Genomic DNA, 25,881 nt, shown 5'->3' on the forward strand with positions numbered 1-25,881 from the left:
GGAGGCGACCGAAATATTTTAGCAAGTAACCTGTAAGCTTTCCCCCATGAAAAGGAAAAGTCAGTCGTGTTTGATAGTGACGACAATGGGCACGATTTTTCTGCTTTTGGTGGTGTTTTATAGTACCATCTATTCCCAGGTAGGCTACGTGTGTCGTTTCCTCATCACGAATACAAAACAGATGTTGTGTGTAGCTATCTAGTTTCAACCCTCTGTCTAAACCTGTTTGACTTCCTCCCCCTGTGCTGCCAAGCTGTGCATGCCCTTATTGACATCCTATTGCAAATGCTGTCAAGGTCACTAGAGAGTCTTGTTCAAATTGCACAATGTCCGTGTATATCACAATTAAAACATTGTTACAGAATAATCACAAAACGGATACACATGTGGATCTATGAGGAACCTTTAATAATATAAATATATATATATATATTGGTTCAGAGCTGGGTGTAATATTTCAACACTTTTTTTGCTGTAGTCAGAAACATCTGGCCTACAGGATTACAGACTTCTGGGTAGACCACTATTCAAATTGGATATCTCTTGGCCCAAATATCCAGAGCTGTTCAGTGGTGAAGTATTTGGAGTTGCTGTTAACCAGCACGCTGGCGTGGTGTATGTTGCACAGGTCAGTAGTTATTTTGGTGTTGTTGTTCAGAGTTTTGGGGTTTGAAGAGTGGGTTGTTCAGAGTTTTGGGGTTTGAAGAGATGGTTGGTCATGTTTGTATAGGCCTACTCACTCTAGGTGTTAAACACACACTGTATTTCTCAGAGAGGTCCGGAGACGGTGCCCAAGGTGCTGGTGTTCACCACAGATGGAGAATTCCTTCTGGCCTGGAACACCAGCACTCTGGAGATGCCCCATGGGATCTTTGTGGCCGACACCTCCACCAACCCCACTGTGTGGATCACGGACGTAGGAAATGGTAAGTTACAAAGACAGACATCGTGTAATCATGAAATGTCCTGTACTATTGTCACTTTTTATCTTGAATTATGCCTATTGTCTTATTGTCTTGTGCTGCAATGTCAGGAACCAAAGCCTAAAGGTAGAGATGCTCCGATCAGGGTTTTTGGTGCCGATCACCGATCACCGATCACTGGAATCAGTGATCTGCCGATCCGATATCACCGATCACCGATCACAGCGTCGAAAATGGCAATTGAAGCATTCTATTTATTGTGTAGCATTATTTATGTTTTTAATTATTCTTAACACCATTGACATTGTATATTAAGTATTCAAATTAAATTAGGAGATGAGAAAGTATCATGAATTGACAACCATCTGTTTTATTGAATTCACAATTTCTAAGAAGAAAATACCCCCTGAGCCTGCGAGAGCGGGGGCGGAAGATGGCTCATCGGCAGACAACCCGGTAACGAACACAGGAACGGAACAGACTACGAGATTGATGATCAGCATACCTGAGGCTCCGACAGCTACAGCAGGACACACGCTCCAGAACTGCGTATGTGGTTGGACAAAGGTTACTTCCACCCATGGCCTGAAGATACACCAGGGCAAGAAAGGGTGCCTAAAGAAGGGTCAACAGGGAAGTCGCATCGACAGCTACTTTTTGAGAAGCAGGCCGAGTCAGTCGACTGAAGTTCAGCAGCAGGACACACACCACAGTCTGCAGGACATCAACACCCCTGTCCCAGAGGAGGAAGAACAAGGCACAGGAGAGCAACCTGAATCCAACACATCACGACCACCAGCAGAGAAGAAGATCCAGGGGCGAAGGCCATTAGTCAAGTGGCCAAAGTCCTGCAACAAGACGCTGTGGAAGGAGGTCAACACTGATCTCTGCAACATCCTAGAAGGGATCAGAGGCACCACCATGAAGAAGTTGGAGAGAATGGGCAACCTCATCTATGCCTATGGAGTGGAACAGTTCGGAGTGGTCGAAGGCAAACGATCTACTCAGTCAATTCCCACCAAGTCCAGAAGGCAGACAGAAATAGACCGACTAGTCAAGGAGAGGAGGCAGCTGAAGAAGCAATGGAGGAAGGCCACAGAGGAGGAGAAGGAGGGAATAAACCTGCTGCAGGAAGAGATTAAGAGCAGGCTTGCAACACTGAGGAGAGCTGAAAACCTCCTGAAGAGGCGCAGAAGGAAGGAGCAAACAAGATCACGCTTCTACAAAGATCCTTTCAAATTTGTGAAGACTCTCTTCACAAAGGAGAAGAGCGGAAGTCTCTCTGTGGCAAAGGCCCACCTGGAAGAACATCTGAAAAAGGGCTGCACAGATGACCGACACCAGGAAGAGGTCACGCTCCCACCTGACATGCCACCAGTCAATCCACCAGAGCACGAACTAGATATCAGTCCACCCAGGTGGAGTGAAGTAGACAACACTGTGCGTAGAGCAAGGGCCGCGTCAGCTCCAGGTCCCAACGGAGTTCCATACAGGCTCTACAAAAACGCACCAGATGTCCTGAGATTCCTCTGGAAGCTGATGAAAGTTGTGTGGCAAAAGAAGGCGATACCAACGTCCTGGCGGAGAGCCGGAGGGATCCTTATCCCCAAGGAAAAGGACTCAACAGAAATCGGACAGTTCCGGCAGATCAGCCTTCTAAATGTCGAGGGAAAAATCTTCTTCAGCGTGGTCGCTCATAGACTGGCAGGATACCTGCAAAGAAACAACCTGATTGACACGTCAATCCAGAAAGCAGGCATCTCAGGCTTCTCAGGGTGTGTCGAACATGCTAGTGTCATCTGGCATCAGATCCAGGTCGCCAAGAAGGAGGGAACGGACCTCCACGTGGTGTTCCTGGATCTCGCGAATGCCTTTGGCTCAGTCCCTCACAACCTCCTGTGGACAGCCTTCGACTACTTCAGGATCCCACCAGCTCTCACAACCCTTGTCAAGGCCTACTTCCAGGACGTCCAGCTCTGCGTGACCACAGCAGAGTACACCACAGCATGGCAACATCTGGAAGTGGGAATCATGGCCGGCTGCACCATCTCCCCGCTGGCCTTCACCATGGCCATGGAGGTCATTATTCGGGCCTCTCGATGGGTGGTTGGCGGACAGCGAATAAGACCTGGGCTGAGGCTGCCGCCGATCAGAGCCTACATGGATGACCTCACAACACTCACCACGACCAAGGCTTGCACAGTACGGCTACTAAGAAAGCTCCAGGAAAACATTGAGTTGGCTCGCATGAAGATCAAGCCGAGCAAGTCCAGAAGCATCTCCATTGTCAAGGGGAAGTTGTCAGACCACCGCTTCCACATTGGCAAAGAACCCATTCCAACGGTCTCCGAGAAGCCTGTGAAGAGCCTAGGTCGTTGGTATGATGCCTCCCTCAAAGATAAAGAGCAAGTAGAGCAGCTCAGGAAGGAGGTAGCCAGCGGCCTGGAGAACATTGACAGAACCCTGCTTCCTGGCAAGCTGAAGCTCTGGTGCATGCAGTATGGACTACTTCCACGTCTCCTGTGGCCACTAACCCTCTATGAAGTTCCTCTCTCAAAGGTGGAAAAGCTGGAGAGACTGGTCAACTCATATGCAAGGAAGTGGCTTGGCCTTCCCAGGTGCCTCAGCAGCATTGGGCTCTACGGCAAAGGGATGTTACACCTGCCCATTTCCAGTCTGACAGAGGAGTACAAGTGTGCCAAAGTCAGACTGGAGATGATGCTTCTGGATTCGAATGATCCATTTGTAGCCCAAGCTGCCCCCATCCTGGCCACTGGGAGGAAGTGGACCCCATTGGCTGCAACTGAGCAGGCAAAGGCAGCACTCAGACACAGGGACATTGTGGGCCGAGTGCAGGAGGGGAGGAGTGGTCTTGGCCTCGGGATTAGTACACCGGCCTGGAGCAAGGCCAATCCATCTCAGAGACGCAAGCTGGTGGTCCAGGAGGTACGTCGGGAAGAGGAAGCAGGAAGGCGCGCACAAGCTGTGGCGCAGTCAAAGCAAGGGCAGTGGATGGCATGGGAAGGAGTGGAAAAGAGGAAGATCTCCTGGAAAGATCTGTGGGAGATGGAGGCATTCAGAGCGAGCTTCACCATCAGGGCTGCCTACGATGTCCTGCCTTCTCCTGCAAACCTAAGCCAGTGGTATGGCGAAGACCCCACGTGCCCTCTATGTCAAAGTCCAGCAACACTGAAGCACATCTTAGTGGGATGCAAGACCAGCCTCACCCAAGGCCGTTACACCTGGCGGCACGACCAGGTGCTAAGGTGTCTTGCAGCAGTGCTGGAAAGTCAACGGACAAGTGTGAACGCCCTTCCTCCCCCATCATCCCGGTGGCAGCCAGCACCATTTGTTCGGGAGGGCGAGGGTCAAGCCAGCCTCACCACCATAAGACCAGACACTGGGCAGCTGGGCAGAGCACGGGACTGGAAGCTGCTGGCAGACTTGGACAAGAAACTCTGCTTCCCAGCTGAGATCGCAGCCACCAACCTGCGACCAGACCTTGTGCTGTGGTCAGCCTCGCTCAAGCTCGTTTACATCATCGAGCTCACTGTGCCCTGGGAGGGTGCAGTGGAGGAGGCCTACGAGCGGAAGAGGCTGAGGTACACTGAACTCGCAGCAGATGCCCAACAACAAGGCTGGACAGCGAAGGTACGCCCAGTGGAAGTAGGCTGCAGAGGGTTCGTAGCCACCTCAACATCCAGGCTACTCAGGGAGATGGGAGTGCGAGGGAAGACCCACCGGCAGGCAATCAAGGACCTCTCCAGGGCTGCTGAAAAGGGGAGCCAGTGGCTGTGGATGAAGAGAAAGGACTCGACCCGGGCGTTCAAATGAGCTGATCGCATCTAGGGAGTGAACCTGGGACGCTGGGATTCACTGCTGAACCCTCTGGAGGTGTCGTGGGCTTATCAGCGAAACATTCATGAAGGAGGGCGCCCACTTGACAACCCAAAGGATGCCATCGCTCATTTGAACACCACAGAGTCTCATCGGTGCCTTTAGTATGTATGTATCGAGGGATATCAACATCTAGTCCTACATAACAGATCCACCTGTAGCTTACTTCAGGAAAAACAAATAAAATGTGAAAATAAAAATCATAATAAATAAAATGTACACTGTCACATCAAATGTGCAACATTCCACTCGAATGAGAGGAACTAGGGGCTCTTAGAGAACTTGGAGCTTATATTGTAGCTTTCCTGAGGAACAATAAACATACCCAAACTAAACTGCAACATAAACAGGCTATAGCCAAATATAAAATACTGTTTCAATCAGTCAGTTTCAAGTCATATTTAGGAGGAGATAAGACAGCAAGTCAGCAATAATCAATAAAAAAAAAAAAAAACATTGCACCTAAGGAGATTTCAGACTCAAACCTTACTTCTGATTAAGCAGCATCACTGGCAGATTAGCCTTGAGAAATACAAGCATCTCAGCGTTTTTGGCACTCAGCCTGTTCCTCTTATCATCTAAAATATGTCCTGCTATGCTGAAAAGTCGCTCGCTATCTACACTTGTGCGAGGTGCACAGAGGAAGACCTAAAACTCGCGCGCTAATAGTTGTTGTTGCTATGGGCCTTAGCCTAGCTTAGTGACTTCCTGCTCGCGGGGTCACATGACGTCGCTGAACACTACCTACACTACACTACGCTCGTGAAGTCGCGCTGGAACTCTGACCAGCACTCGTGGAACGCCTCTCGTCCAATCAAAGCACTCGGTCCCTTTATGACGTCGAGCCCAGTGTGCGCTTCGGCGCTCTCGGAGCGAATCGACGAACGCAGCAAATGCCGTATGATATTCGTGGTATTGAAAGACCTTGCGTGCGTTCCTCCGCGAGGAATTTCTTTTGAGCAGACATTACAAACTGCATATTTGTTGTCTCTTTCCGACACTGTGTAATATTGCCAGACTGGCGACGCCATTTCTCTATGTAAACTGATCGGCCGTGTTTGATCGGCCGTTTTGAGAACTCCGATCAAAACCGATCAAGGGCATATCGGCCGATATCGATCGGCGCCGATCAGATCGGAGCATCTCTACCTAAAGGCTCTCACAGAGTCGGGCATACTGTGACCGGACCGGACTCCGTGCGGACTGTCCGCAGACGTTTGAGGTTTCATAGTCGAGCGTACCACCGCGTACCAATTTCCTACATTTCTCATGCCAGTTTAATGGCAATGTATTTTGAACACTAAATATCTTGCAATGATCTAGAAAGTATTGATGAAGAGAAACATTTTAGTTACTTCCATTTATTTCAATTCCGTTCATTTCATTGTTTGTTTTATTCACGTTTCAATAAATCATCGCAATCTAGTTATTTCCGTCCATTCATTTATGAATTCAAATTAGCCGGGTACATCCATCCAGCAAGCACAACAATATACCGCAATGTATTTTGAACACTAAATATCTATCTTTTTTTAGAAAAAAAATAGTTATTTTTCCTGAGTGGGGCAGTCCCACTCATATTTTTCATTTTATTGGACAGATGTAGTAAAGTCAGACAGGAAAGTAAGGAGAAGAAGGGAGAGAGGGCATGTCAGCAGGGCATGGGCATATGTGTGCACTGTAGATCGCGGTGCTAGACCACTGGACCACCCCAGGCCACCTAAATATCTATCTTAAGTAACAATAAATATGTGGATCTGGATTTCAGTGTAGGCTACAGCAGGCTTTTAATGAGTATGAGTATCTCCATTAGTGGAGAAAAACTTTAGACGGGATACTGTCATTTGCCTACCTTGTTATTACCAGGCAGTGACAGTCTATGGCTGCAAAAGGCACGGTCGCCCCTAAGCTTTAGCAAATATATTGTGGTTTACTTAATACTGTTCAGCACTTGAGGTTACATTCAATGCATGTCTTGTGCTATATAGGCTAAATTAAATTATGAAAGCGGCAAGTAGCAAGTGTGCGCATCAAAGGCATTAGGTACGTAACATCCATGCTGTATAACCGTGCGTTATTTCCAAAACTTTGCCCGAACCCCCCACGAGGACCCGGGGAACAACGGTACGCTCCCCGCGGCTGCCATCAGACTGGCCGTGGGAGTGAGTGTTGAGGGAGAGAGGAGACGGCAACCCTCGTTCGCCATAGACTGTATCCCTACTCGTCTCTCCTGAGCTCGGTTGTAACGTGAACCGTGGAATACGGGATATGTTAGATGCTTTACAGTAATTCCCCAAATGACCAGAAAAGGAAGTTAGATTTGTCGCTGGTCGCTTTTGACTAATTAAGTCGCCAAGGGGCTCTGGAAAGTCGCCAGATAAAGGGACAAAGTCGCCAAGTTGGCAACACTGGGAGTGCGTTCAGTCACAAGCAAAACAGTCACAAGCAAAACTATTTACAGTTATATAGCCTATTCCACTCCGTGTTCATTTGCGGGTGCTATGCAAGAAAAGGATGGCATCAACTGTTGATATGTTGCTCATTAGCTCCCGTGCTAACTTAGTGAATCCTGGTCCAGCCACTGTTATGGTCTGATGTCCTTGCAACAGAAGTCCATGCACTTTTCGGTGACTTGCGATTTAACCATAGCTGGTAATGGTTTGGAGAAAAAGTTGGGCATTGAAAGTTGGCTCATCTATGCTGCATCCATGGTCAACATGACATTACAGATGGGATGAACCGGGTTTCTTTCTATCCTAGCCTAGCATAGTATTACAATTTCTGCACTGTACATGAACTGTCAAGATTCTTCAACAATGCAGCTTACCCAGACACATTGGAAACTATCAAAAGCTCTGCCTTTGCTAGCTGAGGTTTTAGCTTCTCCATCTTCTTGATGACACTCACTTTATTTTTTTGGGGGGGGGGGGGGGCAGAACACTGCGCTCAAAGATGAGTGCTCTGACTGAAAAGATGGTTTGTCCGAGCAAACTGACCGTTCGTGCATTTACGAACGTACCCGTAATAATACTGCTGACAGCTGTTTTTCATGAGAAAAATACTGCGTGAACGCCCCCCAAGAACACCTCAACGCCCCCCTTTAAAAAATATTGGTTCCAGCGCCCCCCGATGTTGTCTGAACGCACCCGTTGAGAAACGATGCAATAACGTTACATTTTTAGATAACTTACTGCATTATCGCTTCCTGATAGGCTATGTACACAATGGCTAGAATTTGAATTAGTTTATTTATTTCTTTTTTCAGTTGATTCCGTGTCACATTTAATGCAGGTCAACCAACACGCCGAGCAGCCTTTTGTGTGACACCGTGGACGCGGACGTCCGCGCCTTAGAACATTTTAGCTTCCCCTGCGGACGTCCGCGGAGTCTGCTCTGCGTACGTTCCGCTCGACCCTGTGAGAGCCTTAAGAAGTTTACTCTCTTGTGTAACTTGTATACCCCCAAACCTCCCCAAATAATTCCTCCATGTTTTTTTCCCCCCACCCAGACCTGACTTTTGACTCTTGATCATGATGTTTCTGTTGTTTTGTGCTGTGAGTGATGGTACCTTTCCTCCTCAACTTCCCGCAGGCCCATATGGTCATTCCATCAAGCAGTACTCTCCCTCTGGGAAGCTGCTCCAGGTGCTGGGCTCAGCAGGGACAGCTGGCTCTGGGGTGAACCCTCTCCAGTTTGACCAGCCCGCTGAGGTCTTTGTCGACAGCTCTGGAGGAGTGTACATTGTGGACGGTGACGGGGGGATGAACAACCGCTTAATCAAACTGTCCAAAGGTGAAGACATTTAAAAGTTTCCATTTTATGGAATCTCAGCCAGTCCACTGTTGTTTAATTGTATTTAAATTACATTTAAAAATGTTTTTGAGGGAATGATTCTGACAGCTGTAACCTAGCATAACAGTACATTCATGTGACAGCAATTTCCCCTACAATGTGATCAAACAGGATCAATCCTGTCTTAGAATAAGGAAAATCCATACGATGTTCTTGACTTTACTTGTTTTATTGTGTAGACCTGGAGGTGCAGTGGATGCATGCAGAGAGGGGCCAGGGCCTTGCACAGTTCTACATCCCCCACAGTGTGACGGTGGATATTTATCACAGGGTATGAACTAAGGCAGGTCTCACTGAAAGGAGTCCAAGTGAGGATATCAAAGTATTGTCAGCCCATGGTTACATCTATTCCTCATCTCACTGGATTTGATAAAACTAAACCTGTATAAATAATTTTTTCAGTATTTTCAATTCTGGATGTTATAGCCAATTTGGTAGAAGATAGAGTGTGTCTCTTTGCTGTGTAAGCACCCAGTAAACAAAGAGTCCAAAAGACGTCCTCAGGGAAGCTGGAATGTGGGTTCAGATGACGTATTTCTAGGACGTCCAGATGACGTCTTTCTAGGACGTCCAGATGACGTCTTTAGGACGTCTTATGGACTACAGAATCGTCTTCAGAAGACGTCATCTGAACCCACATTCCGGCTTCCCTGAGGACGTCTTTTGGACTGATTGTTTACTGGCAGGTTTGTGTGGTTTGCAGGTGTGGGTTGCGGACAGGGGGAATAAGCGGATCCAAGTGTTTAACTCTGTGACTGGGGACTGGCTGGGAACATGGGGAAGCTGCTTCACTGAGGACGCACCTTACTCTGTCCGGTAGGCAATGGGAGTCTTAAGCCCCTTTCACACACAGTTCCCTGTAAATTCCATAGAATGCCATCCCGTGTCAACCCATGAGCATTGTTACCATTCACCATTCACTCGTTGGTCCCTTTCACACATTGCTGGGTTGCGCGATCTATTTGAATTCAACTGGATGCAGAACTGGAACGAGACAGTCGTGTGAGACTGCCATATATCATACCTCCGTTTTATATTGAAAAATATGATGATGAAGACATATAAAACGGTACGATATATGGCAGATATATGGTATATGGCAGTCTCACAGTATGGGAGAACTTGGTGATGGTAATCATAATACGAGTTAACTTAATTAGACATATTGCTATGCGCTCTGTGCTGCGGGATCTCCCTGCTGACCGCGCAATGCAGGACAGCTGAGAGGAGACGGTGTGTGCACTGCATCTATATCACAAAATGTACATTTGATAAGTAAAAGTAAGCTAGCTAAGTAAGTAATCTAGCTAACTATGATTGGAAACAAAGTACTATCCAGTTAGAATTATAGAAGATCTAGTGTTTTCCTGCTGGTCTTGCTGCCTGGGTTTGAACAGACTTTGGGATCAACTACAGTGTCTCCAGTAGGCTACATTAGAACTTTGCATCCTTTGAAAAATGGCGGGATGTAAGGATCTTGTAACTTCGCAACAATAGCAGCATTGAAACAACAGTTTAGTACATGTTCAACTGGAAAAGGTGCAGATTTTCGTGTTTTGACTTTTGGTGAGACTGCCATATACCATATATGAATGAATGAATGAATGAATGGTCTTTATTGTCATTGCTATAGTACAGGTACCAAACAACGAAATTTGGGAGGGGTGGCTCCCCTAGTGCTAGGAAAGAAAAAAAAAAAAAAAAAAAGAAGGGAAAGGAGCTGGTTTACATAAAAAAAGGCTATGTACACTATCCACTATACTATACTGTACAGATAAAACACTGTGCTGTACTCTATGCTATGCTATACCTATTCTAACATTTCCTATTTCTCTGCAACCTTATGTACCCTAGGGTTGTCATATTGCACATAGTGTTATTGAACATTCATTTAAAGTGTCGCAGTTTGCAGGCTTGAAATGTACACATTTGTGCCTCAGCACTACACCTTTTTTCAATCCAGCAGCTGCCATCAATCCGTCCAGACTGTCCATGGCCCAGAACCTAGGTCTTTGCTGTGTTCAGGGCCTGGATGGCCCTGGGGTAGAAGCTGAGCTTCAGTCTGTTTGTCCTTGCGGACATGGTCCTGTACCGCCTGTTCGAGGGCAGCCGGGCAAAGTGTTCGTACCCAGGGTGGGATGGGTCTCTGGAGATCTTGGAGGCCTTCCTGAGGCAGCGTGTGTTGTACAGCTCTTCCAGAGAGGGGAGGGGGGCGCCGGTGATCTTCTGGGCCGTTCTCACGACTCTCTGTAGCGCATTTCTCTCTGCGGCTGTGCAGCTGGAGAATCTGTTGCAGATGCAGTAGGTGAGGATGCTCTCCACTGCGCAGCGGTAGAAGGCCACCAGTATCTCCTGTCTGGTGTGGTCCTTCCTGAGGACTCTCAGGAAGAAGAGCCGCTGTTGTGCCTTCTTGATGATGGCTGCTGTGTTGTTCTTCGAGGACAGGTCATCCTGTATGTGCACCCCCAGGAATCGGAGGGTTGAGACTCTCTCCACGCTCCCTCCGTCGATGAGCAGGAGCTGGACCTCAGATTATTTCCTCCTGAAGTCCACAATGATTTCCTGGGTCTTTGACTGGTTCAACAGCAGGTTGTTAATCTTGCACAGCTTGCTCAGCTGCTCTACCTCATCCCTGTACGCCGCCTCGTCCCCCCCCGAGATGCAGCCCACCACGGTGGTGTCGTCTGCAAACTTTACGATGGAGTTGCTGGGGTGGACGGGGGTGAAGTCGTAGGTGTAGAGGTTGTAGAGGATGGGGCTTAGCACGCAGCCCTGGGGGGACCCAGTGCTGAGTCTGAGGGCTGTGGAGGTGTGGGAGCCCACCCGCACCCTCTGGGGGCGGTCGGACAGGAAGTCCTTGATCCATGCACATATAGAGTGTGATAGTCCCAGGTCTAGTAGTTTGGTCACTAGCCTGTCTGGAAGGATGGTGTTGAAGGCAGAGCTGAAGTCCACAAAGAGCAGTCTCGCGTAGCTGTTTCCCCTCTCCAGGTGGGATAGAGTGGAGTGGAGAGTCGTCGCGATGGCGTCCTCTGTGGACCTGTGGGCTCGGTAGGCGAACTGGTATGGATCCAGGTTGGGCGGGAGGCGTGTGACTATGTGGGCCCGGACTAGTTTCTCGAAGCACTTCATGATGATTGGTGTGAGTGCCACCGGGCGGTAGTCGTTTAGGCAGCTCACCGTGCTTTTCTTTGGGACTGGGATGATAGTTGAGGTTTTCAGGCAGGGTGGTATGGTGGCCTGGGACAGGGACTGGTTGAAGATGTTGGTGAAAACCCCGGCCAGCTGGTCGGCGCAGTCCCTCAGCACCCGTCCCAGGACGCCATCCGGCCCTGAGGCTTTCCTGGGGTCCACCGCCTTCAGCACGCGTCTCACTTCATGCTCTGTGAGGGTGAGGCTGCTGAGAGCTGGAGAGAGTGGTGTTTGTGTTGTGGTTACCTCCGTTCGCCCCTCGTCGAACCGGGCGTAGAAGGAGTTCAGCTTTTCCGCCAGCAGGGGGTCGTCCTCTGCGGCTGTGAGCCTGTTGGCTCTGAAGTTTGTCATGTGCTGAACCCCCTGCCACACCCGCCTGGAGTCGTTGCTCAGGAAGCATTCCTCAATCTTCTCTCTGTGGTCTGCCTTGGCCTCCCGGATGCTGCGCTTTAGGTTAGCCCTGGTGGTGCTGTACAGCAGTGTGCCCTTCCCTTCGAAGGCGTTGTCCCTCTCATTGATCAGTTTTTGGACCTTCCCAGTCATCCATGGCTTCGTGTTGGGGTAGACCCGGACCCGTTTGTCCACGGTGACTGAGTTGGTGCAGTTCACTATGTGGTTCAGAACCGACGACGTGAACTGTTCCAGGTCCTCATGTTCATACCCTCATGCTTGGGTATTCCCAAGATGGCTGCGCGCTTAGACGCTGCGGCCGGGGTGGCTTCAAAACTGGTGTTTTTTAGTGATTTTAAGCGCATTTGTATGTATATTTTTATTTTAGTACTTATAGGGAACAGTTGTGTAAATAGTACCTACAGCAGGCTCGACTTATTAGAAGTCGGCACGCAAAACGACAAGACAGTTACAGCGGAGTTCCTGAAGCAAAACAGGATATACAACGAGATCGCCCGTGTACCGGGAGAACCTTGGTACTCAGTCCCCTCCCTGAGGCGAAAACGCCGGCGGCGAGACCGTAGGCAACGACGGGGCCGCCGGGGAGGCCTGCTAGCAAGGCTAAGACGGAGCCCCGACAAACCTGCTTTGCCGAGTATTTTCCTTTCCAACGTCAGGTCCCTGACGAACAAGATGGATGAACTGAGACTACAAGTTGCTAAAAATAACATCGTGGGGGATAGCTGTGTAATTATTCTGACCGAAACCTGGCTAAATGACACCATCGTGGACTCCGCAGTTAGCTTGGAGGGACGGACACTACACAGGGCGGACCGCACGCAACTCAGCGGCAAGTCAAGAGGGGGTGGGATCATAATATCGACGAAGGATAGCTGGTGCTTAAACACGAAAACTGTAAGTAGCCACTGCTCCCCAGACCTGGAATACTTGACTGTTAAATGCCGACCCACATACCTCCCGAGGGAGTTCAACGCGGTGTTCATAACATGTGTGTACATAGCGCCTAGCGCGGACGGTAGCCTAGCATTGGCGCGGCTATATGACGTCATCAGTGGCCAACAAAGCACTGATCCACAGGCTATTCACATCATAGCAGGAGATTTCAATCATGTCGACCTGAAGGCAGTACTACCCAAGTTCTATCAGCATGTGAAATGTGCAACAAGAGGAGAAAAAACACTGGACAAGGTATACACCAACATCAAACGTGCTTACAAGGCTAGTCCGCTAGCTCATCTAGGCATGTCTGACCATGTGTCAATCCTCCTGATCCCTGCATACACTATCATGGGGAAAAGTGCTCCCATCACCACTAAGACTGTCAGAACCTGGCCAGAAGGGTCCGCTCCACTGCAGATCTGCCTAAATGACACCCTATGGCAGGAATATGAGCATGAGGACCTGGAACAGTACACGTCGTCGGTTCTGAACCACATAGTGAACTGCACCAACTCAGTCACCGTGGACAAACGGGTCCGGGTCTACCCCAACACGAAGCCATGGATGACTGGGAAGGTCCAAAAACTGATCAACGAGAGGGACAACGCCTTCTTCGCAGGGAAGAGCACACCGCTGTACAGCTCCACCAGGGCCAACCTAAAGCGCGGAATCAAAGCGGCCAAGGCAGACCACAGAGAGAAGATTGAGGAATGCCTCCTGAGCAACGACTCCAGGCGGATGTGGCAGGGGGTTCAGCAGATGACAAACTTCAGAGCCAACAGGCTCACAGCCGCAGAGGACGACCCCCTGCTGGCGGGAAAGCTGAACACCTTCTACCCCCGGTTCGACGAGGGGCGAACGGAGGTAACCGCAACACAAACACCAGCAGCCTCACCCTCACAGAGCATGAAGTGAGACGCGTACTGAAGGCGGTGGACCCCAGGAAAGCCTCGGGGCCGGATGGCGTCCTGGGACGGGTGCTGAGAGACTGCGCCGACCAGCTGGCCGGGGTTTTCACCAACATCTTTAACCAGTCCCTGTCCCAGGCCACCGTCCCACCCTGCCTGAAAACCTCAACTATCATCCCAGTCCCGAAGAAAAGCACGGTGAGCTGCCTAAACGACTACCGCCCGGTGGCACTCACACCAATCATCATGAAGTGCTTCGAGAAACTAGTCCGGGCCCACATACTCACACGCCTCCCGCCCAACCTGGATCCATACCAGTTCGCCTACAGAGCCCACAGGTCCACAGAGGACGCCATCGCGACGACTCTCCACGCCACTCTATCCCACCTGGAGAGGGGAAACAGCAACGCGAGACTGCTCTTCGTGGACTTCAGCTCCGCCTTCAACACCATCCTTCCAGACAGGCTAGTGACCAAACTACTAGACCTGGGTCTATCACACTCTATATGTGCGTGGATCAAGGACTTCCTGACCGACCGCCCCCAGAGGGTGCGGCAGGCACGTGCCGTGAGCTTTTAGATTGGGTAAGCATAAAATATAGAAATACACGTAATTACACATACACGCTATCAGTGAACGCAGTTTCAAGGAAATGCAATTTTGATGCCCTAGAACCCGCTAATAAACTGTAGTGTCACTGTGTGATCAGATTACCAAAATCAAAAAAAACAGTTGCCAGTTTCGACTATATCAGGGGTGCTCATTGTTCAATCTTTTTTGAACCAAGATATTTTCAAGTAGCCAACCTGCTGAAATCGACAAGTCCAGTTTCAACATCGCACACGCACACACACACAACACAGACACACACCGTTTCCACCCTCCATAGTAAACTCACAACACACTTTCTTTTCACACTTTGTCACACAGGCACTTGACATCACATCACAAACCCTCCCTCTCTATCTCTCTCAAACACTTTTGGTCCAGAAGGCACGGACAGCGACATTAGGCCAATCTCAGCGATTGATTAACCAGCTCTCTGATTGATTGATTAAGCAGCTCTCTCTCCAAACACAACGGCAGAGGAAGTCTTAAATAAGAAGCCATAGCCAGCAGCAAACCATATAGCTAAACAAGCACAGATCGCCACCAGCCTCGCGAATCATATAAATCAGCAAAGAAGCCATGACGTAAATGTAAAAATGATATCTTACCTTTACTTGAAAACGAGGTCCATGCACCTCTCCTTGCGAAGGAACACCTCTGTCACTTTAGTGTAAAAGTCACTCGCCTGTTGCAGTTTGTAAAGTCTCTCTTTTTCAATTGAGATCAGGGCCAGTGATGACACTGACAGTAATGTCCATATTCACAAAATTAAAAAAGCAAGTTATCCTTATTGATTAGATCGTTTGAGCTAGGTAGCATAAACTATTCTGCCGGGCGAGAGAAAGTAGTGTGAAATGTTATGTGAACTTGAAAATGATAGCCAATCAGTAGCTCTTGAATCGGAATGAAAGACCTACTGATTGGCTGTAAGCATGCTTACCCTGACCACATTAACCAGCGGGCTGAAGCATCGAAAAAAATAAAAAAGACATTTTCACGCATTCGAATGTACGGGAGGGAAAGCAGAGACAGGAGTGCTTATATGCAACGCAAAGCAGAGTAGGGAGTGCTTTCTCCTGCAGGTGGCGCTAAAAATGCAACGTCAAAATGAATGACTCCTGCTGCCCTGGGACCTAAAATACGACTCTTTTAATGAAAACAAACAAATGGTTTAAATGCACTTTTATTTTAACATTTTCTTTCCTTTCCTTTTTTCGTTGGGTAAGCACTGCTTACCCTGCTTATATGGACGGCACGTCCCTGGGGTGCGGGTGGGCCCCCACACCTCCACAGCCCTCAGCCTCAGCACTGGGTCCCCCCAGGGCTGCGTGCTAAGCCCCATCCTCTACAACCTCTACACCTACGACTTCACCCCCGTCCACCCCAGCAACTCCATCGTAAAGTTTGCAGACGACACCACCGTGGTGGGATGTATCTCGGGGGGGGACGAGGCGGCGTACAGGGATGAGGTAGAGCAACTGAGCAAGCTGTGCAAGGTTAACAACCTGCTGCTGAACAAATCAAAGACCCAGGAAATCATCGTAGACTTCAGGAGGAAAAAGTCCGAGATCCAGCCCCTGCTCATCGACGGAGAGAGCGTGGAGAGAGTCTCAACCCTCCGATTCCTGGGGACGCACATGCGGGATGACCTGACCTGGAAGGACAACACAAAAGGCACCATCAAGAGGGCACAACAGCGGCTATACACCCTGAGATGCCTCAGGAAGGAACACAGCAAGCAGGAGATACTGGTGACCTTTTACCGCGGCGCAGTGGAGAGCATCCTCACCTACGGCATCTGCAACTGCTGCACAACAGCGGAGAGAAATGCGCTACAGAGAGTCGTGAGAACAGCACAGAAGATCACCGGCGCCCCCCTCCCCTCTCTGGAAGAGCTGTACAACACACGCTGTCTCAGGAAGGCCTCCAAGATCTCCAGGGACCCGACCCACTCTGGGTACGTACACTTTACCAGGCTGCCCTCGAAAAGGCGGTTCAGGACCCTGGCCGCTAAGACAAACAGACTGAAGAACAGCTTCTACCACAGGGCCGTCCAGGCCCTGAACACAGCAAAGACCTAAGTTCTGGGCCCTGGACAGTCTGGACGGATTGTATGGCAGCTGCTGGACTGAAAAAATCAGGTGTAGTGCTGAGGCACAAACATGTACATTTTCAAGCCTGCAAACTGTGACACTTTAAATAACGTGAAACAATACTATTGTGCAATATGACAACCCTAGTCGTCTATCTGTACAGTATAGTACAGTGGATTGTGTACATAGCCTTTATTTATGTAAACCAGCTCCTTCCCTTCTTGTGATTTATTTTTAAAAGTTTTTTTTTTTTTCCCCCTTTCCTAACACCAGGGGAGCCACCCCTCCTAAATGTCGTTGTTTGGTACCTGTACTGTAGCAATGACAATAAAGTCCATTCATTCATTCATTCATTCATTCATATTCCTGCCATGAGGTGTCATTCAGGCAGATCTGCAGTGGAGCGGACCCTGCTGGCCAGGTTCTGACAGTCTTAGTGGTGATGGGAGCACTTTTCCTCATGGTAGTTAGGGATGCTCCGATTTATCGGCCACCGATTTAAATCGGCCGATTTCACTCCAAATGACTCGATCGGTGATCGGCAAAAATGGCCGATCGCAAAAACCGATCTTTTTTTTTTTTTTTTTTTTTTTTTTCCTGGGGAAGACAGATAACTGAACAGAAAACATAGGAGGACGTAACAGTATGTAAATCATGAAGGCCACGTTTATGATGTCTTTTATACAGCCATATCGACTGACTTGGGCTTCAGGCCCTAACTGGGTGATAGGCCAGACCTTTACTATGCCATAAAAATGGGTCTGCGTTTGCTTGGTGCCTAATGGATCAAAACTTTTGTCTAAAAAGCAAAAAATATTTAGGCTATCCAGTCAGTTATGTATTTTTTTAAAAATCGGTATCGGTATCGGTTGATCTTGAGGAAACAAATCGGTGATCGGTATCGGCCCCAAAAATCCAGATCGGAGCATCCCTAATGGTAGTGTAGGCTGGGATCAGGAGGATTGACACATGGTCAGACATGCCTAGATGAGCTAGCGGTCTAGCCTTGTAAGCAAGCTTGATGTTGGTGTATACCTTATCCAGTGTTTTTTCTCCTCTTGTTGCACATTTAACATGCTGATAGAACTTCGGTAGTACTACCTTCAGGTCAGCATGATTAAAGTCTCCGGCGATTATATGGACTGCCTGTGGGTCCGCGCTTTGTTCACCACTGATGACGTCATATAGCCGCGCCAATGCTAAGCTACCATCCGCGTTTGGCGCAATGTAAACACATGTTATGTACACTGCGTTGAATTCCCTCGGGAGGTATGTGGGTCGGCATTTAACAGTCAAGTATTCTAGGTCAGGGGAGCAGTGGCTACTTACAGTTTTCGTGTTTAAGCACCAGCTGTCCTTCGTAGATATAATGAGGCCGCCTCCGCGGGTCTTCTCACTAAGCAAAGTCCTGTCCGCACGGTGTAAAGTCCTGCCTTCCAGGCCTACCGCGGAGTCCAAGATAGTGTCATTTAGCCAGGTCTCCGTTAGAATAATCACACAGCTATCTCCCACGATGTTATTAGTAGCGACATGCAGTCTCAATTCGTCCATCTTGTTAGCCAGAGACCTGACGTTGGATAGGAAAATACTCGGCAAAGCTGGCTTATTCTGGCTTCTCCTCAGCCTAGCTAGCAGGCCCCCCCTTGGTCCTCGGCGTTGCTTACGGTCTCGACGCCGACGTTTGCGCCTGAGTGTTGGGATAGCGTAGTATTGTTCACCCGGCGACCTAGCGATTTCGAATGGGATTCCCTGCTGTTCCAAGAATTCCGTTGTTACAGTCCTCTCATTTTGCGCACCAACTTCTAGTAAGTCTAGTCTGCTGTAGGTACTATTTACACAACCGTTCCCTATAAGTACTAAAATAAAAATGTACATACAAATGTACTTAAAAACACTAAAAAACACCAGCGTTGAAGCCACTCACTACCGTTCAAAAGTTTGGGGTCACTTAGAAATGTCCTTATTTTTGAAATAATTAAATTAATCAGAAATACACTCTATACATTGTTAATGTGGAAAATGACTATTCTAGCTGCAAACATCTGTTTTTTAATGGAATATCTACATAGGTGTATAGAGGCCCATTTCCAGCAACCATCACTCCAGTGTTCTAATGGTACATCGTGTTACAAAGCTAATGGATGATTAGAAAAACCTTGAAAACCCTTGTGCAATTATGTTAGCACAGCTGAAAACAGTTTTGCTGGTTAGAGAAGCTATACAAATGGTGTGTACTACTCCCTTCAGAGAACAGCACAAACAGGCTCTAACCAGAGTAGAAAGAGAAGTGGGCGGCCCTGGTGCACAACTGAGCAAGAGGACAAGTACATTAGAGTCTCTAGTTTGAGAAATAGACGCCTCACAGGTCCTGAACTGGCAGCTTCATTAAATGGTACCCGCAAAACGCCAGTGTCAACGTCTACAGTGAAGAGGCGACTCCGGGATGCTGGCCTTCTAGGCAGAGTGGCAAAGAAAAAGCCATATCTGACACTGGCCAATAAAAGAAAAAGCAAAAAAACACAGACATTGGACAGAGGAAGATTGGAAAAAAGTGTTATGGACAGACAAATCGAAGTTTGAGGTGTTTGGATCACACAGAAGAACATTTGTGAGACGCAGAACAAGTGAAAAGATGCTGGAAGAGTGCCTGACGCCATCTGTCAAGCATGGTGGAGGTAATGTGATGGTCTGGGGCTGCTTTGGTGCTGGTAACGTGGGAGATTTGTACAAGGTAAAAGGGATTTTGAATAAGGAAGGCTATCACTTAATTTTGCAACGCCATGCCATACCCTGTGGACAGCGCTTGATTGGAGCCAATTTCCTCCTACAACAGGACAATGACCCAAAGCACACCTCCAAATTATGCAAGAACTATTTAGGGAAGAATCAGGCAGCTAGTATTCTGTCTGTAATGGAGTGGCCAGTGAAGTCACGAGATCTCAACCCCATTGAGCTGTTGTGGGAGCAGCTTGACCGTATGGTACGCAAGAAGTGCCCATCAAGCCAATCCAACTTGTGGGAGGTGCTTCAGGAAGCGTGGGGTGAAATTTCTTCAGATTACCTCAACAAATTAACCGCTAGAATGCCAAAGGTCTGCAATGCTGTAATTGCTGCAAAGTGAGCATTCTTTGACTAAAGCAAAGTTTGAAGGACAAAATTATTATTTCTAACCTTGTCTAACCCATGTCTTGATGATATTTTCTATTCATTTTGCAACTCATTTGATAAATAAAGGTGTGAGTTTTCATGGAAAACACGAAATTGTCTGGGTGACCCCAAACTTCTGAACGGTAGTGTATATATACCAGTGGCGGCTGGCCGATAGAGGGCGCTGGGGCGCCGCCCCCACCTTCACTTCCTAGTTCCCCACCTTCACTTCCTAGTTGCGATTTGTAAAAGTAAAAAAAACTAAAAAACATTGTTTATTCACAAAATGCGGCTGATATTCTGTCGGCGCCTATCAGCATTCATTAAAAATCCTCCAATACAATAAACATTTTATCTGTGTGTGTGTAAAATTCACTGTTAAAATACATAGGGGGAGGAGTCGGGTCGCCGATCGAATGCAAGTCTATCGCAGGCCAAATACTTTTAGCTTACACGTGAGCTGTAGCAGCGCTCCAATTGGCTGTCTCTATTTCTCGGCCGGGGCGCAAAAAGTTGCGTCCTGAATATCCGGTTGTATGGCAGACAATGCATTATGCTGAGGACTTCCGACTTCCGGGCTTCCGGACTTCCGGGCTTCCGGACTGCTCTCCTAACAAATTAAGTTGTTTACAATGTTAGGAGGATTTATTTCTGTAAACAAATTGAACAAATGGATTAGAAGGAGGCATCGTTTGTTCCCAACTTGAGGATATTGCAACTGGACCTATTACCGAAGTCAAACTTTGTTTGTGGTCGCAATCTCCGCACGGGCTGTTAGGCTGCTACTGTTGGTGTTTTGCGAAGCCAGAATACACAAACTCGACCTGAAGGTAAGAGAGTCAGCTAAGATAAAAGCTACTTCAAACATTTAGTAATATCGTCAGCATGGTACGTTTTCTAATGTCGTCTTTTCGCTTGTTTGTTTATGTATTCACCCAGCACACGCACACACACACACACACGCACACACGCACACACACACGCACACACGCACACACACACACACACACTCACACTCACACACTCACTAGAGGGGATGAAGAGGTCTGTACAGGGGGGTAGAGGGGATGAAGAGGTCTGTACAGGGGGGTAGAGGGGATGAAGAGGTCTGTACAGGGGGGTAGAGGGGATGAAGAGGTCTGTACAGGGGGGTAGAGGGGATGAAGAGGTCTGTACAGGGGGGTAGGGGGGATGAGGAGGTCTGTACAGGGGGGTAGAGGGGATGAGGAGGTCTTTACAGGGGGGTAGAGGGGATGGAGAGGTCTGTACAGGGGGGTAGAGGGGATGAAGAGGTCTGTACAGGGGGGTAGAGGGGATGAAGAGGTCTGTAGAGGAGGGTAGAGGGGATGGAGAGGTCTGTACAGGGGGGTAGAGGGGATGAAGAGGTCTGTACAGGGGGGTAGAGGGGATGAAGAGGTCTGTACAGGGGGTAGATGGGATGGAGCGGTCTGTAGAGGTGGGTAGAGGGGATGAAGAGGTCTGTAGAGGTGGGTAGAGGGGATGAAGAGGTCTGTACAGGGGGGTAGAGGGGATGAAGAGGTCTGTACAGGGGGGTAGAGGGGATGGAGAGGTCTGTACAGGGGGGTAGAGGGGATGGAGAGGTCTGTACAGGGGGGTAGAGGGGATGAAGAGGTCTGTAGAGGTGGGTAGAGAGGATGAAGAGGTCTATACAGGGGGGTAGAGGGGATGAAGAGGTCTGTACAGGGGGGTAGAGGGGATGGCGAGGTCTGTACAGGGGGGTAGAGCTATTCTAATGCTAAAATCGACTGTAAATCCAGATTTTAAAGTTGATATTCTTCCCCGTGGAGCATGCCCCCATAACCTGTGCCCCACCCAAAATGTTTAGCACCAGCCGCCACTGATATATACAGTATATATATATATCTGCCATATATCATACCTCCACTATGATTGGAAATTAAGTAGTGTCCAGTTGTGGAATTATATTTAGCAGTAGCGATATTCGGAGTCTGGGGCTGTTCTTATGCGTTCTGCCCTGCTGACTGCGTGATGCCGGACAGCTGTGAAAGGACACAGGAATGTTCAGCCTTCTATTCACACCTAAGGCTTCCCTGTAAATTCCATGAACAAATACATGGTCGTGACCCGGGTAATTGCCTGGTCGAATTCCGACCCAGGAAATTGCATGGAATCTACTGGGAAGGCTTGTTACAGTTAATATCTAAGTGAAAAGAAGCAAACCTAACCTCTAAATGGTACAAAGTTAAACACGACACATTTCATCACATTTTAAAGCAACATTTTTATTTACTTACAGTTTCTAAATAATAAAACAAGAAAAAAGGCCTTGTGCAAAAGTTTGGGAACCCTGTCAGCTAGTCCTTTGTAAATCCACCTCGGGCAACTATAACAGCTGGCAAACGCTTCCTCTAGCCAGCGAAGAGTCTTTCAATTCTTGTTTTGGGGAACATACCTTCTTTGGTTGTGGCCAAAAAGTTCAATTTTGGTTTCGTCAGTCCAAAGCACATCTTTCCTATAGGCTTCAGGTTCCTCAAGGTTTTCTTTTGCATACTTCAGACGCTTCATTTTGTGTTGAGATCGTAGGAAAGGCTTCTTTCTGGCAACTCTGCCATGTAGGTCTTTGTTGTTTAAGGTACGCTGTATTGTTGTCCTGTGAACAACTAGACCGGTGTCTGTTACTCTTTTTTGCAGCTCTTTTGCAGTGATGTGTGGGTTCTTCTGAGCATTTCTCACCAGATCTCGGGCCGTTCTATCTGAAAATTGTATTGGTCTTTCAGATCTTGCCTTGACTTCAACTGTTGACTTCAAGAGTTTTTTGTTGCCTTCTCCTTGATGGTGGAAGTGAACTATCTTGATTCTGACATCCTTGGACAACTGTTTAGAGGAACCCATGTTTTTTAACACCAGACACAACAGCCCTCGCAGTCGGATACTTTAGAATGCATGTGGAGTTACTTCAGAATATATAGTTCAACCCTGGAATTATATACACCTGACTGATTGAAGCCGTAATGAGTAAATCACCTTGGTCTGGGACTTAGTAATCATCTTCTCAAAAGGTAACAAAGAATAATCCAAAAGGGTTCCCAAACTTTTGCACAGGGCCCTTTTCCTTTTTTATCATTTAAAAACTCTAAATAAAAAGAAACCTTGCTTTAAAATGTGCAGAAAGGTGTCATGTTTAACTGTCATGTAAAACGTTAGACGTTTTCAGTTTAGAATGTTTTTGGCCATTGTGTCTCTCTCTGACCACCCATTCATATTTCATATACAAAATATTTATGTTTCTCTCTCTGTGGCTTTCCCATGCTTAACCCCATAGGTTGACACCAGACCAGAAGTACTTTGTCGTGGTGCAGCTGAACACAAATCAGATCTCTGTGCTGGAGGCTCCGCCGGTGGGTGTGATTGGCCAGTGTCAGGTGGTCAGTGTCATTCAGTTGCCTGAGGATGTCAAGCCCCATTTGGTCGACCTCGACCTGAAAACAGGGGCTCTGTACGTGGCCGAGATAGGGGCTCAGCAGGCTCAGAAGTTCACCCCTTTCAGCCTGAGTGGTGGGTTCATGTAATGTTTGGCTGAAGCTGACGTTAAAGATGCATGGACCCAAGGCACTCTGTTAGTATATATGAGGTTAACATGTATATTTAACTAGGAATATCTCAAGTGAGTCAAATGTGTCAGACAAAACTTTTGGACTCATCTAAGATGTATGGTTAACTTATTACCACACTGGCCACGAAGTGTCAATCCCTGTCTTAGTCTAACTGAGGCAATAAGGCTATGTTCACACTGCAGCAGGTCTTGATGCTCAATTACGAATTTTTACACAGATCCGATTTTTTTGTTTGGCAGTTCACATGACTTTTAAAATGTGACCTATATTTTACCTACATTGACTAGTGTGAACATTCCACGGGCCTGAACAGACCGGGATGCGCAGAAGGACAATAACAATGACGTCAGGATGTCACGCGCAGCGCACTGTTTACAGAAGTAACCATGGATAATAATAATAATAATAATAATAATAATAATAATAATAATAATACATTACTTATATAGCGCTTTTCTAGACACGCAAAGACGCTTTACAAACTGAAATGATCGAGTCGTAAAATAAAAAGAAACAAAAAATAAAGTGTAGGGGTCTTATTAATTTTTAGATTACTAAATCTAAATCTAAGTCTCTTTGTAGGATACAGGTCTACTTGACAGTTCAGACGGGGGCGCGTTGCTAAATATCAGACATGTATCCGATATAATACCACCTCTGCGACCCAGGTCGGATTTTAAAAAGTCCGATTTCATGTGACTTGCGCTGTTCCCACGGTCATGCACAAATCAGGCCTAAGTCTGAAAAAATCGGATTTGGGTCACATTTCACTGCAGTGTGAACGTAGCCTATGTGATCTGTAATATGTGACAGCAGCTGGTGAAACCGGCAACAAGTCGCCAAACAATCAAAATGGTTTTTAATCTGAAAAAATGTAAATACATTTCAACACTGTTGAAAATCAATGACACTAGTCAAGCCAAAACATTGCAATGGATTCAGTGAGTAATCCCCACTGCTCTACACTAACTATGGAGCATTGCATTGCAATATTTTGGCTTGACTAGTGAGTGTCATTGATTTTCAAAATTACATTTATTTACATTTTCCAGAATTAAAGTCTGAACGGTCCATCGGTTGCCGACTTGTTCCCAGTTTCACCGGCTGTGTCACATATGTGCTGTACAACCAGGAACTTGCTTTGCCTTTCATGCCCATTAAGGTATTTATTACTCAACAGACAGCAAATAATAGTCTAACTAGGCACACCCATTTTAGTGACTACTGTAAATGTTAACAGCACCTTGTGTAATCATATTTCTCAAAATGCATGTAAGACATGACTATCAACAATCATTATTGATTATTTTCAAGGTATGTACCTTTTCTATATGTCAAAATGCCATGCTGCTGCAAGAACGTAGATTAGATTCAACTTTATTGTCATTGCAGAGTACAAGTACCAGACGAAGTGCAGTAACATAAAGTTAGACACATTAGTTATAAACATGCAGAAACATTAGAAAGTGAACACTTATCAAAGCACATATTTCCTTACTGGACCACTGATTAAATCAGTGTTGTCCAGACAACATGTGAAGCAGCAACATATTCACCCCCCCTACATGGATCTTTGCCGGTGTAATCTTACAGTTCTTGGTATGTGATGGATGATTATGCTTGAAAAGTTTGTGCTTGTTTGTGTGTGTATCTGTCATCTAAATTGTATTCTTATCAGTGTTTTAATTATTGTCTGTATTCTGCCCTCACTGCTTTCGTTGGAGAGCTGTGATGACATGATCTGTCTTCATCCTGACTTTATCGTTGATTGTTTTTCTTGGTGAACATGTTATGACTTCATGGGTGGATGTTTACTTTGTTGGCTTTGATTATTTATGGGCATGCACTATTTGGAGATTCAAGCTGTATTTGTTTATGTAAATAAATATGAATTATTTTTCTGATAATGAAGGTATTGAAGGTCATAGTCTAGATGGAAACAGGGGTCCACCTCCATATTTGTATGCGCCACCTGTTTTTTCTTAATAATTTTAATTTTGCCATTTAGCAGACACCTTTATCCAAAGCGACTTACAATTACGAATTACAGGGACATTCCCCCTGGAGTAACTGAGGGCTAAGTGCCTTACTCAAGGGCACACTAGTAGTGGTGTGGTTTCAGGCGGGATTTGAACTCACAACCTTCCGATCACAAGTCCAACTCACTATCCACTATCCACTAGACCACCACTACCCACTATCCACTAGACCACCACTACCCCTTAATTCTTGAAGTGTCTATTTTTAGATTCTGCCAGGTACCAAGCTGAAATAATGTCCCAAAGGCTTAATTTTTAACCCTTTATTGCACCCA

General features: G+C 47.2%; 1 protein-coding gene across 1 annotated transcript; it reads left to right on the forward strand.

Moving 5' to 3' along the window:
• On the forward strand, positions 1-25,881 carry LOC308155466 (NHL repeat-containing protein 3-like). The gene is made up of 7 exons (XM_080528788.1): positions 1-139; positions 479-628; positions 773-926; positions 8,412-8,612; positions 8,852-8,943; positions 9,376-9,488; positions 23,276-25,881. The coding sequence occupies exons 1-7, from the start codon at positions 47-49 to the stop codon at positions 23,520-23,522; spliced, it is 1,050 nt and encodes a 349-aa protein (XP_080384914.1). The 5' UTR covers positions 1-46; the 3' UTR covers positions 23,523-25,881.

This window comes from Nansenia antarctica (genome assembly GCF_963989245.1).
Source record: "Nansenia antarctica genome assembly, chromosome: 4".
Classification (NCBI taxonomy): Eukaryota; Metazoa; Chordata; class Actinopteri; order Argentiniformes; family Microstomatidae; genus Nansenia; species Nansenia antarctica.

Excerpts from the sequence above, each read along its gene's own strand:
- LOC308155466 (XM_080528788.1), top strand. The coding sequence starts at position 47 with ATGAAAAGGAAAAGTCAGTCGTGTTTGATAGTGACGACAATGGGCACG. Across the intron at positions 927-8,411 it reads GATCACGGACGTAGGAAATG|GCCCATATGGTCATTCCATC; the intron begins GTAAGTTACAAA and ends AACTTCCCGCAG. Across the intron at positions 8,613-8,851 it reads CTTAATCAAACTGTCCAAAG|ACCTGGAGGTGCAGTGGATG; the intron begins GTGAAGACATTT and ends TTTATTGTGTAG.